The 15,804-nt window shown below is 35.7% G+C and overlaps 1 protein-coding gene across 4 annotated transcripts in view; it reads left to right on the top strand.

The window, feature by feature from the left end:
- CHD1 (chromodomain helicase DNA binding protein 1) overlaps nt 1–15,804 on the top strand; it is a 75,986-nt gene that overhangs the window by 42,394 nt on the left and 17,788 nt on the right. For all 4 annotated transcript variants that reach the window (XM_043464577.1, XM_043464578.1, XM_043464576.1 and 1 more), the window contains 11 exons: nt 635–784; nt 3,897–4,045; nt 4,427–4,523; nt 4,635–4,730; nt 6,185–6,361; nt 10,277–10,437; nt 11,712–11,753; nt 12,423–12,553; nt 13,649–13,787; nt 14,004–14,154; nt 15,432–15,554. In XM_043464577.1, the coding sequence (XP_043320512.1) occupies nt 635–784; nt 3,897–4,045; nt 4,427–4,523; nt 4,635–4,730; nt 6,185–6,361; nt 10,277–10,437; nt 11,712–11,753; nt 12,423–12,553; nt 13,649–13,787; nt 14,004–14,154; nt 15,432–15,554 (1,416 nt within the window). The remainder of the gene's footprint in view (nt 1–634; nt 785–3,896; nt 4,046–4,426; nt 4,524–4,634; nt 4,731–6,184; nt 6,362–10,276; nt 10,438–11,711; nt 11,754–12,422; nt 12,554–13,648; nt 13,788–14,003; nt 14,155–15,431; nt 15,555–15,804) is intronic.

A 15,804-nucleotide genomic window follows, 5' to 3' on the forward strand; every position in this document is an offset into this window, starting at 1 on the left:
TAGGACAGTTAATTTGGGTCTAAATAAAGTAGCCCATTTTGATTTAGAATTCTTTATGAATTGTTGTTTATCATTCCCATATATATTTGTATTTGGGAGTCTTGGTTTTTGGTTTTGCTAGCAGCAGCAGATACGTTTTATTAGTAATTTTAAAGCTATGTTTCACTTTTATTGGTAAAATAGCCTTTAAAAAAATGTAATAATTTAGGGCAGTGCCGGGCCTTCATTGCTCCACATGGGCTTTCTTCAGTTGCGGGAAGCACGGACCGCTCTCGCGTTTCAGCTCGAAGGCTTCTCCTTGCAGTGGTTTTTCTTGTTGCAGAACTGGGGCTCCAGACACCCAGGGCTCAGTAGCTCCCGCACAAGAGCTCAGGAGTTGTGGCTCACAGGCTCCAGAGCGCCGGCTCAGTGGGTGTGGCGCATGGGATTAGTGGTCCCACAGTATGAGGGGTCTTCCCATTCCAGGGATCAAACCCATGTCTCCTGCATTGGCAGGGTTTTTTTTACTACTGAGTCAACAGGGGAGCCTGGTAAAATACTTTTTAAATTCAAGAATTCAGTTATAAAATTCTCACATTGATTATTCACAATCACAATTAAGAATTTAAAATTGTGCCTTTATATTTCCTTACAGGATTTCTGCTTTTTGCTTTCCACAAGAGCTGGAGGTTTAGGAATTAACTTAGCCTCAGCTGACACTGTTGTTATATTTGATTCTGATTGGAATCCACAAAATGATCTTCAGGCACAGGCTAGAGCTCATCGAATTGGGCAAAAGAAACAGGTATTTTTTGTCCTCCTTATTTTACTGTTTTAGAGTCTTTTTTATCATCAGTATTTAGAATTTATTTTGGTTTATCCTTTGGGTAAGATTGTTGAAACAGGCATATTGTTATTGAATACATAGAGTGCTGAGGAGCTTGAATTTATCAGAATCACCTGGAAATTGAGAGAACTGAGAAAACTATGCCTGAGTAGGATCATGTACTCTTTTTTTGATCATAATTCTGTTCACAACTGTAGAATATAATGTTTTTCATTCAGTATATAAAAATATACATTTAAGAATATCTTCATATACTTATTTTAACTATTGAAAGGGATTTTGCATCATACATTGTTCCTTTTTTGTTAATCATGTACCCATAAGATTCTCCTTGCAAAATAGCCATTCTCATAATTTTTGTATAACTCTCTGGAACACTTGTAGTAGCCCTTGAAAAAAATCATGTCATCTTTTTGATATCTTGGTTCTTGTATTTTAATTACATTTACCCTCATCTGGGATAGTGTCCTGAAACTTCTTCAAAGCAGGAGGTAAACAAGTAGCACAAAGGGGCTTAGAACATTTTATTTACTTTTTAAACATATTTTCTACTGAGAACTAAATCCATAATATAAACTAAAACAATGTTTACCCAAATAATTCTCATAAAAGAGAGGGAAACTTGAAACAAGGATGACAAGAAGCCAAAACAAATTACAGACTGTCAAAAAACGAGAAGTGAGGAAACAGGATATTCTTACAGGTGAGCGGGCCTGATGTATTTGTGAAGAGATAACATATTTCTGTGTTATGATGAAATGGGGGAAAGTGTTAATTGCACTGGTAGATACCTCCTACGTTTAATCCTCAACACATGGCTAGACAAAACATTCCACTTATACCACTTAAAGACTTTGGCTACCACATCCTCTAATACAGGGTAGAAGAAAGAGGACATATTAGGAAAAGAACCAATAAGAGAAAATACTATAGAAAGGTGTGTGGTAGACCTCTGGGATGAACACCTGAATAAGATCACAAAATAATGCAATCAACTTTCTTATCATTGTGTTAAAAAAATTTTAATGTAAGTATATGTATGAAGTATATTTTTGTTATTAATGAGGTGGATTCTTTATTATTTCATTATTGATGACATGTAAGATTCCTGTGGTTCATGTACTTGCTATTTTAGTAGTAGTTGGTTCTAAATCTGATCAAAGGAGTCTAAGAGCTCCTTTTAAACACGTTCATGCAGCAACTACACAGTGAGTAGTTGTAGGTTACTAATGCAGATTAGTTTTATTGGTGACCTAATACTGTGCACATTTGGAAATAACTTTTGATAAAGATCTAAATAATACAGTATTCACTTATCTACAGATTTACACAGTAGTTGCATTACTGAAAAAATGAATGTGTACTGTAACTTTGTAAGAAAGCTTCATGTTTATATTAAAATATGTATCATTTAGACTCAGTTCAGTTGTGTCCAACTCTTTGCGACCCTGTGGACTGCAGCACACCAGGCCTCCCTGTCCATCACCAACTCCGGAGTTTACTCAAACTCATGTCCATTGAGTCGGTGATTCCATCCAACCATCTCCTGCAGTGGCGAGCAGGTTCTTTACCACTGGGGCCACCTGGGAAGCCCCTCATCCAACCATTTCATGCTCTGTTGTCCCCTTCTCCTCCCACATTCAGTGTTTCCCAGCATCAGGGTATTTTCTAATGAGTCAGTTCTTCACATCAAGTGGCCAAAGTATTGGAGTTTCAGCTTCAACCTCAGTCCTTGCAATGAATACCCAGGACTGATCTCCTTTAGGATGGACTGGTTTGATCTCCTTGCAGTCCAAGGGACTCTCAAGAGTCTTCTCCAACACCACAGTTCAAAAATATCAATTCTTCAGTGCTCAGTTTTCTTTATAGTCCAACTCTCACATCCATACACGACCACTGGAAAAACCATAGCTTTGACTAGATGGACCTTTGTTGGCAAAGTAATGTCTCTCTCTGCTTTTTAATATGCTGTCTAGGTTAGTCATAACTTTCCCTTCCAAGAAGTGAGCGTCTTTTAATTTCATGGCTGCAGTCACCATCTGCAGTGACTTTGGAGCCCAAAAAATGAAGTCTGACATTGTTTCCACTGTTTCTCCATCTATTTACCATGAAGTGTTGGGACCAGATGTCAAGATCTTAGTTTTCTGAATGTTGACTTTTAAGCCAACTTTTTCACTCTCCTCTTCCACTTTCATCAAGAAGCTTTTTAGTTCTCCGCGTTCTGCATTGAGGGTGGTGTCATCTGCATATCTGACGATATTGATATTTCTCCCAGCAGTCTTGATTCCAGCTTGTGCTTCTTCCAGCTCCGCATTTCTCATGATGTACTCTGCATATAAGTTAAATAAGCAGGGTGACAATATACAGCCTTGACGTACTCCTTTCCCTATCTGGAACTATTTAGACTCAAGATAAATTTAAAACAGTTTTAAAAAATCATTTGGAAGACTTAAAAGGGCACAGAATAATTTTTCATTTTGCCAGAATGTCCAGTTTAATGAAGAATACCTAATATTCCAGGTCCCAGTGCTCTAAATGCTGGTGAGCCCTAGTCACTGTGAAAACTAACAGTGGTTCCATAAATTTTCAAGATATCCCTGAATGGTGATTTTGTGTGATATAGAACCACTGACTTTGAGAAGCGAAGCAAAATCACTACACGTTGAGTTTTGTCTTTTGCAAAGCTTTTTGTTGTTAATGGCAGAGCTTCATCATTAACTTGAAAAGTGACTTGTGGAATTTTGGATCATATAGAATGATGAAACAATCAGAATTAAGGGAACTGGTATAAGCTTGTCATAAGTTTACCACCACCCCCTTTCCCAGCTGAAATATAATTTAAAAAATTACTGTCATTCCTTTAAAAAAAGAAAAAGCAAACTGACCAAAATATAAGGAAGGACATAGTCTCAAATAATCTTTAAATTGAGGAAGCTTTTTTTTGCTTTTGACCAGTGAAAATGTCACGTTGGCTGAATTTCAGACTCTGTAACCAGTATTTGGGCATTTAACATTAGCAGAACAAATCCTTATTACTGTACTTTACATTTCATTGTGTGTATCTCTACAGGTGAATATTTATCGTCTGGTTACAAAGGGATCAGTTGAAGAGGATATTCTTGAAAGGGCCAAAAAGAAGATGGTTTTAGATCATCTTGTGATTCAAAGAATGGACACAACTGGGAAGACAGTACTACACACAGGTTCTGCCCCTTCAAGGTAGTTACTTTCCTTTAAAAAAAAAGCTGTTGCTTAATCATACTATGCTCATTTCCCCAAAATGTTACATAGTGTAAGCAGATCACTGAAGTACTGTGTTTAGTGTTGTTTTATTTTTCAAAGCACTGAGCTAATTCCCGGTCAATGGCATACATCCAGTGAGTGCATGGTTTCACCATTCTGGTTTTGTAATCTTGGGGGAAAGCCTTAGGCTTCAAGTTCTTTAGTTTTAAAATAAGTGTACTAGTAATCTTTCACTTATCTAACTATGTCATATTAACTGTTATAAAGGTGACTATGCCAATAACTCATGAAAGTGCTATGTAAGTGTTAAATTTGTGACTGTTAGTGTTAAGTAATTTTTGTTTTTCCTAATTTTAGTTCTACTCCTTTCAATAAAGAAGAGTTATCAGCCATTTTAAAGTTTGGTGCTGAGGAACTTTTTAAGGAGCCTGAAGGAGAAGAACAAGAGCCCCAGGTAAAGAAAAAAAAACTTGTCTCAAAATGTCATTTTTAAAACTATAAATGTAAAATGTATATATCTTAAAACATAATAAAGCATATTTAAAGTAAAGATTTATTTTTCTAGGAAATGGATATAGATGAAATCTTGAAGAGGGCTGAAACTCATGAAAATGAAGCAGGACCTTTAACTGTAGGAGATGAATTACTTTCTCAGTTCAAGGTAGATTTTCTTCTTAAATTTTTTCTCATAATTATATAAATGGAGAAGGTGGGGTTTTTCTTTTGTCACGTAGTATTTTATTCATCTTTTTTTTAGGTGGGATCAGCAGGGTAATCTTAAAAAATGTTAACATCTTTGTCTTAGAATCTGCAATAATATATAAAAATTTTTCTTTCTTCTTCTAGTGACATGACTTGAAATGTACCAGATCATTTTCATAACTGAAGACTTTTAGCTGATTTTTATTGCAGCAGTTTTTGACATTAGATTAAGCATTATCCTAACTAAGAAAACACAAGTAAATCAGACAAAGTAAACAGTAATATTGATAGATACCCCTGGGTTAGGTGGTTTAGTTGCCAACTCATATCTGACTCTTGCAACCCCATGGACTGTAGCCTGCCAGGCTCCTCTGTCTATGGATTCTACTGGCAAGAAGACTGGAGTGGGTATTCATTCCATCCCTTCGTCAGGGGATCTTCCTGACCCAGGGATCGAACGTGGGTCTCCTGCATTGCAGACAGCTTCTTTACCAGCTGAGCCCCCAGTGAAGCACATCCCAGGTTAGGTGAGGGCCAACAAGGTAGCAGGGAGTCCTGAAGCAGCACAAGTCAGCCGTCCTTAGAGTAAGGTGTGCACCAGATGTTTAGTGTACAGAAGCAGATTTCTCTACATCCTCGCCATTTTCCACAAGCTGAGGTGTTTAAGGATCAATTAATGTTGTTCCTTCATTCAGCAAATCCTTACTGAGTACCTGCAATGTGCCACACACACAGAGCATAGTTTTCTTGTCTTTCCAGTTACCTGTAAGCTTTAATGTACCTGTATTGGCATTTAACCTTAAAGAGTGCTTTCTGTACACCAAACTCTGCACACTTCTTTAAATGTATTGTTATTTAATTCTCACAAAAATTGGTGTGCTGTTACTAGCTCTCCTTTTTTAGAGATGAAGAAACTAGCACTTCGGGAATCTAAATAAATTTATCTATGGTCTCAGAGCTCCTTGTGTCTTGTCATCAGCTCTTCAAGTACTTTTTTTATGATTGTAAAAATAAGAATGTTGGGTTTTTTGCAACACTTTGTGGTTAATGGGCTGGTGTGGTAATTACTACAGAAAGTGATTTAGCGTGATACTTTATAAATTTGTTGTTACTCTGTTAACTTCATCTGGTTCTATTATAGTAATAATTTTGTTGATCAGCAGGGCAAAAGAGAATCATTCCTGGAAGATAATTCTTAGAAGTCATTTGGTTTGATCTACTTTGACCTCATACGGAAATAAACTTAGTTTAGCAATCATATTTGGTTTAACCCATAGTCATATTCATTATCCTAGGACTATTTAAGTTATCTTATTCTGATATGCTTCGTCCTTCCTGTTAAGAAAGAAAAAATGTAATTTAAGGATGAATAGTTCTTTAATTTTATTCTGCTAAAATTCTGGAATTTATCAGGTTGCCAACTTTTCAAATATGGATGAGGATGATATTGAGCTGGAGCCTGAAAGAAATTCAAAGAACTGGGAAGAAATCATTCCTGAAGATCAAAGAAGACGATTAGAAGAAGAAGAAAGACAAAAGGAACTTGAAGAAATTTATATGCTCCCCAGAATGAGAAACTGTGCAAAACAGGTGACTTTTTAATTTAAAAGCTGTTTCTGTATTATAAAGAGTATTTACACCTGGACTATCTTTTTTATGAGAAATATTGGTGCTTCTTTTCTTCTAAAGACTTCATCAGATTTAATAATGCTTGTCTCATAAAATGAGTTGGAAAGTGTTCCTTCTTACTATAACCTAAATTTTATAAATATACAACTATCAATATATTTTTCTAATGAGTGTATTTGGTTGTTTCAAGAAATTTGTTCATTTTATCCAAGTTGTTGAGTTTATGGGCATAAAGTTATTCATAATAATACCCTCTTAACTATCCTTTTGGTGTTTATAAGCTATTTAGTGATTTCCCTTATTTTTCATTCTGTTAACGAAATTAAAAGACACTTACACTCCTTGGAAGAAAAGTTATAACCAACCTAGACAGCATATTAAAAAGCAGAGAGACATTACTTTACCAACAAAGATCCGTCTAGTCAAGGCTATGGCTTTTTCAGTAGTCATGTGTGGATGTGAGAGTTGGACTATAAAGAAAGCTGAGTGCTGAAGAATTGGTGCTGTTGAACTGTGGTGTTGGAGAAGACTCTTGAGAGTCCCTTGGACAGCAAGGAGATCCAACCAGTCCATCCTAAAGGAAATCAGTCCTGAATATTCATTGGAAGGACTGAGGCTGAAGTTGAAACTCCAATACTTTGGCCACTTGATGTGAAGAACTGACTCATTGGAAAAGACCCTGATGCTGGGAAAGATTGAAGGCGGGAGGAGAAGGGGACGACAGAGGATGGGATGGTTGGATGGCATCATCAATTCGATGGGCATGGGTTTGAGTAAACTCCAGGAGTTGGTGGTGGACAGGGAGGCCTGGCATGCTGCCATCCATGGGGTCACAAAGAGTTGGACACAACTGAGCGACTGAACTGAATTGATTGGCATTTTCTTTCTTGATCATTCTAAGTAGAGGTTAATTTTATTCATCTTTCCAAAGAGCCACCTTTTGGTTTTATTTTTTAATTTTCTGTTTAAAGTTTCGTTGTGTTTCATTCTGTGTGTTTTTTCTTTCTTTTTTCTTTTGCTCTCCTTTTAAGTATCTAAAGATAAAAGCTTAGATCATTAAGACTTTCCTTTTCTAATATTAGCATTTTTTTTAAGGTCCTGCTTTTTCTGTACCTCGTGAGTTTATGTATTTATTTATGGCTGTGCTGGGTCTTCGTTGCTGCTTGGGCTTGTCTTCCCCCCAGTTGTGGTTCGAGGGCTTCTCATTGTGGTGGCTTCTCTTGTGGACCACAGGCTCTAGGGTGCTTGGGCTTCAGGAGTTGTGCCACTTGGCCCATTGCAAGTGGAATCATCTTGGACCAGGACTCGAACCTGTGGCCCCTGCATTGGTAGACATAAACTCTGGACTACCAAGGAGTCCCAACATTAGCATTTAATGCTGCAAACTTCCATTAACCACTGCCATTTCTGAATCTCCTAAATTTTGAAATTTGTTGTGATCTCATTTTCATTTATTTCAAAATACTTTCTGATATCTTTTGTGACTTCCTCTGTAACCCATAGGTTGTTTTTTTTTTCTTTTTTTTTAATTTATTTTTATTAGTTGGAGGCTAATTACTTTACAATATTGTAGTGGTTTTTGCCATACATTGACATGAATTAGCCATGGATTTACATGTGTTCCCCCTCCCGATCCCCCCTCCCGCCTCCCTCCCCATCCCATCCCTCTGGGTCTTCCCAGTGCACCAGCCCTGAGCACTTGTCTATAAAACACTGATGAAAGAAATCAAAGAAGACACAAATAGATGGAGAAATATGCCGTGTTCATGGATTGGAAGACTCAATATTGTGAAAATGGCTATACTACCCAAAGCAATCTGTAGATTCAATGCAATCCCTATCAAGCTACCAACGGTATTTTTCACAGAACTAGAACAAATAATTTCACAATTTGTATGGAAATACAAAAAACCTCAAATAGCCAAAGTAATCTTGAGAAAGAAAAATGGAACTGGAGGAATCAACCTGCCCTGACTTCAGACTCTACTACAAAGCCACAGTCATCAAGACAGTATGGTACTGGCACAAAGACAGAAATATAGATCAGTGGAACAGAATAGAAAGCCCAGAGATAAATCCACGAACCTATGGACACCTTATCTTCGACAAAGGAGGCAAGGATATACAATGGAAAAAAGACAACCTCTTTAACAAGTGATGCTGGGAAAACTGGTCAACCACTTGTAAAAGAATGAAACTAGAACACCTTCTAACACCATACACAAAAATAAACTCAAATCGGATTAAAGATCTAAATGTAAGACTAAAAACTGTAAAACTCCTAGATGAGAACATAGGCAAAACACCCTCCGACATAAATCACAGCAGGATCCTCTATGACCCACCTCCCAGAATATTGGAAATAAAAGCAAAAATAACAGATGGGACCTAATTAAACTTAAAAGCTTTTGCATAGGTTTTTTAAGAAGTGTGTTGTTTCGTTTTCAGATATTTGGGGGATTTTTCCAGGTATCTTCATTGTTGATTTCTAGTTTAATTCTCTTATGGTCAGAGAACATACTTGTATGATATGAATTTTTAGAAATCCGTTGGTGTTTATTTTATGGCTCAAATGAACAGAACGTTAGATTTTTAAATAATGGTAGCAGTGCCATGCCAAGCTATATTGGGTCCTGTGGCAAGAGGAAAAACTTTAGAGTCTTTGCATTAGCTTCTGTTTTTTTAGAATACTGTTTTATTTCAGGATTATGTCTTGGTTGTTGAATTTTTTGTTATCTCCTTAAATTTTGCGTCTGAGGCAAATGAACACACCCCAGACTGTGCCCTGCCAGTTTTTGGTTTTTCTTTTCCTACAAACATATTAGGTCTGCTGTGTCCTCAGTTCTGTAGGTGAGAATGATCTGGCCAGGCTTCCTGACTGTCTCCTCAAAGATGACTCTGTCTTTCTCCAGGCCTTCACCCTGAAGGAAAATTTTCTCTAATCTCCAGCCCCATTTCCAGTCTTTCTCATGAGCACCTGGTGAAAGTTGGTGGAGGTTTGTGGAGAAGTACTTGCGATTGGGTGCAGGTTCTCCCTGTGTCTTTTGTCCCCAGGAATCCTCTCTTCTCACAGTAGCTCAGTCTTTAGCAAATGTTAGCTGACTTTTCTCTTACCTTCTTGTATGATACTTGATGTTTACCACTCATCCTCTTCACAAGTAAGCCAGTATTCGAGTTCCACCTCTTATAATCTGTATTTCCTTACTTTTATCTTACTGATTGCCTTGTGATTTGATGTGTGTAATAGAAGTTAATGTTTTGTAGATTAGATTTTTTTACCTTTGCGATAAAGATGACTTTATTGGCAAGTGTACCTTTTCATTTCTGCTATCAGAAAAAATGTCTAGGAATGATGTTGCCGAGTTAGCAGAATGATCATTTTTAAGATGTTTGATACAATATCAGATTGCCCTCTGTTGTATAAATACCCATCAGAGGTGTTTGACTATCTTGTTTTTCTTTACCAGTACCAATATTGGCTAGTATTAATAAGTTAATATTGGTCAAGTTGATGGATTAACTAATTACACTGCATTGTTACTTTAATTCACATTTTAAAAAATATACCAAGAGGTTGTATAATTCTGTTTGTTATTTGATTAATCACTCTTAATAACCTTTCACATATTTTTACAAAAGGACAATGAATATTTTCCTGCTGTTTTACTAGAATGTTCTAAGCATTAAGACTATTAATATAACTCTTTGACATTGATCTGCTGTATTTTGGGTGTTTCTTTTTTTGCTTTTTAATTTTGTTTATAGAATATTTTTGATATGTACTTGTTAATTTTGTCAATCATAATGCTTTCATTGCTCTTAAAACAGAAGCCTGCTTTACCTAAACTTGGGCAAAATTTTGTTTTCAAATTCCAGATTAGTTTCAATGGAAGTGAAGGGAGGCGCAGTAGAAGTAGGAGATACTCTGGATCTGATAGTGATTCAATTTCAGAAAGAAAAAGGCCAAAGAAACGTGGAAGACCACGAACTATCCCTCGGGAAAATATTAAAGGATTTAGTGATGCAGAAATTCGGCGGTAAGATGACATAAGACCATTTTTACTTCAGCTTGGTTTTAGTAGTGGGTAAAATTAAAACAAATTCCACAAAATGCAAAGTTTTAGAAGAGGCAGATATAGTTGTGTGGGGGATTGGGTGGTTCTGATTTTGGTTGTTCATTGTAACTATGAGTCAAAAACGAGTTTGGCGTCTAATCTTTGCTGTGTTATTTATTGTTACTCTATTTGGACTGCTAAATTATTTTGGTTTTATTAATGTTCAGAATAGTGGTCCTTTTGAATAATGAATGTATACTTCAATACATTATTAATTAAAAATTCTCACTGTATATGACTCCCAACATTACTGTTTATGTGGGAGTAATTTAGTTCCATATTTTTCTAGTTTTTTTACGCTGGGGTGATTGTTTTTTTGAAAATAACCATGTTAAAAAGTGTTTGATATGTCCAAATAGGAACTGAGGTAAGATTGGCCTTTCAGATAAATTGTAGTTTTATTTCAAAATGTATTTATTTATATATATATATACACAGCTTTATTTACGGAGGATGGGATAATAGCTTATTTTGTTTATGTAATATTTTTGTGTGTGAAATTTGTGAAAGGTTGTTCATTGTTGTATTTTGAGAGTTTGTTGTTTCTTTCAAACTATTGTAACTCATTTCTTTTAAATCATAGACCTGTCTGATAAAGTTCTTCCTGATTTTTTTCTACCAGAAAACTAAATATATTGTTAGATTTTATTTAGGGTACTTTTATGGCCACCTGATTTGCTGGACTTTCTGTCTTTAGTTGAAGAGGCAATGCAACTTCTACTTTTCCTGGATATTTTCCCTCATCCATCAACCACTTGGGTAGCTTTGTTCCTAAGTAATACTTATTTTTCCACTGTTGGTAGAATGCCATATATCTGATTTAAAACTATATTCAGTAAATTTTTATCAACACTTGAAATGTGAGGAGGTGTAATATGATTGAGAATTCTGGAGACACTTCCTCTGATAGCCTTGACCCTTTTTTGTCTTGTGAAAATAATAAAGTAATTTCTAAAATAAAATTTAGCTTCTATTGTTTTATTTATATTGGTTTCTAAATATTATCCTGGGTGTTAAAATATGTCTTATCTTTATTGGTATCTAACCTTTTAACATTTTGATTCTAGCATAGTTTATTCATTTTTGTTAGTAATAGTGCCTTGAATTATAATATTTACACTAACAAGTATTATTTCTGTATATCTGTTTTGTAACAAATAGTGAAGCCCACATTTAAACCAATTATTTTCTGTTAGGTTTATCAAGAGCTACAAGAAATTTGGTGGCCCTCTGGAAAGGTAAACACATTTGTCATTCTTAGTGGAATTACGGAGTTTTATTTATACTATTCTTAAATTTCCTGCAACAGGTTTTTACAAAATTAGCCTGTAGAAAGCAAATTTCAAATAGATTTTTTAAAGTGTTTTAGTACTATCCTTAATTCTTTCTAGTCTCTAAAATTTTATCTACAAATGTTTTCTATAAAATACATGGTCTATAAAACATTTGCATTTTTATAATTGTAAGGTACTTTTCAAATGCTTTTTCTTACCTTTTCCTTACAATCTTATAAAAATAGCAGATTCATCCAGAGAGAAGCTAAGTTGCTAACCTAGCCTCTGACTTCAGAGACCAGTTTTATCAGTTATTCTCAATAACTGCTGTAACTACTATCTCAAGTATAGAGTTGCAGAGACTCAAATTGGTTTAGTTCTATTTTTCTCCCCCAAACTCCACCTTAAAATAGGGATATTTTCTATTTTATTTTGAGAGGACCTGTATGAAGTTACAATGGAATACTTACATAATTATTTTAGATGAAGAAAAAAATGTTTTGAACATTGATCATTATTCATATTATCTGCTTACTGTGTAATAATAAAAAAATTATAGAACTTTACTCTTATGTATCTTAAATGGCTTCATTTTCTCTGCATTTACCTGAAAATTGTATTATTTTATTACAGATTAGATGCAATTGCTCGAGATGCTGAATTAGTCGATAAGTCAGAGACAGACCTCAGACGACTAGGAGAATTGGTACATAATGGTTGCATTAAAGCTTTAAAGGACAACTCTTCAGGAACAGAACGAACAGGTGATATTAAAATGAAAGTGATTTAAAGAGAGATAAATGAAATTGTTGAAATCTGCTTTTATTGAATTTGGTTGATAGTGTGTCTTAAGTTACCTATTTATTAATCTTAAAAGATGCTTTATAGAACAAAGTAAGGCCATATCCAGGTAATAGAAAATGGAGAACAGAACTGTATTATTGAAGGCAATAGAAACTCTCTGCCTGGTATATTTTCTTGCTGAGAGGTAACATCAGGAATTGTTAGTTCTACTATATTTTTAGTTTGCATGCAGTCATTTCAGTTGTGTCCGACTCTTTGCAACCCTGTGGACTGTAGCCCGCCAGGCTTCTCTGTCCATGGGATTCTCCAAGCAGTACTGGAGTGGGTTGCCATGCCCTCCTCCAGGGGACCTTCCTGACCCAGAAGTCAAACATGTCTCTTATGTCTCCTGCATTGGCAGGTGGGTTCTTTACTGTATTTTTAGTATAGTATAGATGAGATATTAGAAGTGTACACATGTGATACTGGTTTTAACATAGTTACTTCATTATACTTTGTAATTTATCTTTCTAAATAAAAATAATTAGATAAGATTCAATAATTAGATGTACTGAAAAAAAATCATACTGAAACTCTCATTTAGAATGGCTGACATATTAATCCCAGGTGGTGCAGTGGTGAAGAACCCGCCTGCCAATGCAGGAGACTGAGGAGATGCAGGTTAGATTCCTGGGTCAGAAAAGATCCCCTGGAGGAGGAAATGGCAACACACTCCACTATTCTTGCCTGAAAAATCTCTCATGCACAAAGGAGCCTGGCGGGCTACATTCCAAGAGTTGGGCGTGATTGATAACTCAGCACAGCACAGTACCTGTGTGTGAAATGCTTTCTGTGAATCCTCTTGTGCTATATTGTAATCACTAGTATGTAGTGGAAAGACTTGGAGTGAAATTTAAGGTTTGCCAGCAAGCCTCTCCCCTTAATACAAATAAGTAGTACTTAAAAATATGGGTAAATAAATACTACTACTTTTTAATATAAGTAATAACATACATTGCTTTGTATTTTGTAGAATTATATATTTTATACTTTTTAATATTCTTTTCCACATATAGGTGGTAGACTTGGAAAAGTAAAGGGCCCAACATTCCGAATATCAGGGGTACAGGTGAATGCCAAGCTGGTCATCTCCCATGAAGAAGAATTAATACCACTGCACAAATCCATTCCTTCAGATCCAGAAGAAAGAAAGCAGTAAGTTATTTTTTCTGTTGTAAAATACTTGTTACTCAGTAATTTGGACATGAGTGTATGTTAGAAGTGGTTTTTATTCCATGGCCAGTTTGAATGAAATGTTTTTAAAAATAAAATAAAGCACAGTATTTTGAAGTTCTAATGATCAAATATGGTTTTCAAAATTTTTAGTGAGGCAATTATAAATTTGACAGTGGTTGTTAACTTTAATGATAGGTATATCATCCCATGCCACACGAAGGCAGCTCATTTTGATATAGACTGGGGCAAAGAAGATGATTCCAATTTGTTAATTGGTATCTACGAATATGGATATGGAAGCTGGGAAATGATTAAAATGGATCCTGACCTCAGTCTGACACACAAGGTACTGAAATACTTGATTCTGTTGACCATTCTTGTTAAATTGAATTTTTGCTTTTAAATTATGTTAGAAATAAAGTCAACTCAGGGTCAGGAAAGTTAGCTTTGTGATCTTGACTTCTTTGGAATCTGGTTTTCATGAAGGGATTGAATTTAAGTAATGTCTAGATTCTGCTTTACCTCTGAAATTTCATTTCTGTTATTTTCACAGCATCAGGTTAGAAAGTAAGTCTCATTTAATCATTAACTATCTATATTAATCAAGAGCAGAAAAGGATTTTTTTGTGAGTGTGTGTGTGTATATTTAAATACCAGTGTTTAGGATTTTTGGTGATTTGATGCTATCACACTCGTTATGGGCTTCCCTGGTAGCTCAGCTAGTAAAGAATCCGCCTGCAATTGAGGAGACCTGGTTCAATTCCTCGGTCGGGAAGTTCCCCTAGAAGAGATAGGCTACAAACTCCAGTATTCTTGGGCTTCCTTGGTGGCTCAGATGGTAAAGAATCTGCCTGCAATACGGGAGACCCGGGTTCAATCCCTCTGTTGGGAAGATCCCTTGGAGGAGGGCATGGCAACCCCACCCCAGTATTCTTGCCTGGAAAATCCCCATAGACACAGGAGACTGGCAGGCTACAGTCTGTGGGGTTGCAAAGAGTTGGACGTGACTGAGCGGCACAGCACAGCACACACTCGTTAGAATCATTTCTTCGCCTGGAATGGGAGACACTGGAGGCCTGCCCAGTTCTTATACTTTATCTTTTTATGTTTTACTTCTTCATGGACTAGGGGGAGCCTTCAGCTATTTGTCATTTGCTACTATGAAGCAAAATTAGTTTATATTTTCATTGTAAAAGGTTTCTCACAGTGCCTGCTTTGGGTCCTCTTCTAGGTGGACAATACTTTATATTCTAGGGATTTTTGTATACCTCACAGTTAAATACACTGTTTAGAAGGAAGGAAATCTAAGAATACTATGATTTTAATAACACTGACTGCTAATATACCATTATGTATTTGAAAGAAATTTCTAACCTCATACTGTGTAGTCTTTTTATGAATAGAGGGATAGTTTTCTTGTGTATTTAGAATTCATTTCCAGAGAAAGAAATCTTTGTGGCATAGGTATAAAAAATGTATTTTACATTCAATGTTGTTTATTCTTTCAAGAGTTATAACTTGCTAGCACATTATACATGTTTTTTATGAGAAGGCATTTTTAAATGATTATTATCTCTCATGTTATTTGTTAAAGACAAGATGAAAAAATTAATTGCTTTTCAGATTCTTCCAGATGATCCTGATAAAAAGCCACAAGCAAAACAATTACAGACACGTGCAGACTACCTCATCAAATTACTTAGTAGAGATCTTGCAAAAAAAGAAGCTCAGAGGCTTTCTGGTGCAGTAAGTTAAAATACGATGCTTAAGAGCACTTTACTTTTGGATAAGATAAACCTAGTTTACCCCATCACCCTAGATTCCTGTGGTTAACATGGGTTCATCAGTGTGTTTATCTGTAATTTAGTAGCTTTGTTTGAATATGGTAGTATTTTGCCAACTGATCTCAGCATTCAGGTTAAAACTCTACTGAGTCATGTCTTTCAGAAGAAGAATCTCTTTTTTCCTAGTATTTAGTATGGGAGCAACTTTTGGA

This window comes from Cervus canadensis, chromosome 4 (genome assembly GCF_019320065.1).
Source record: "Cervus canadensis isolate Bull #8, Minnesota chromosome 4, ASM1932006v1, whole genome shotgun sequence".
Classification (NCBI taxonomy): Eukaryota; Metazoa; Chordata; class Mammalia; order Artiodactyla; family Cervidae; genus Cervus; species Cervus canadensis.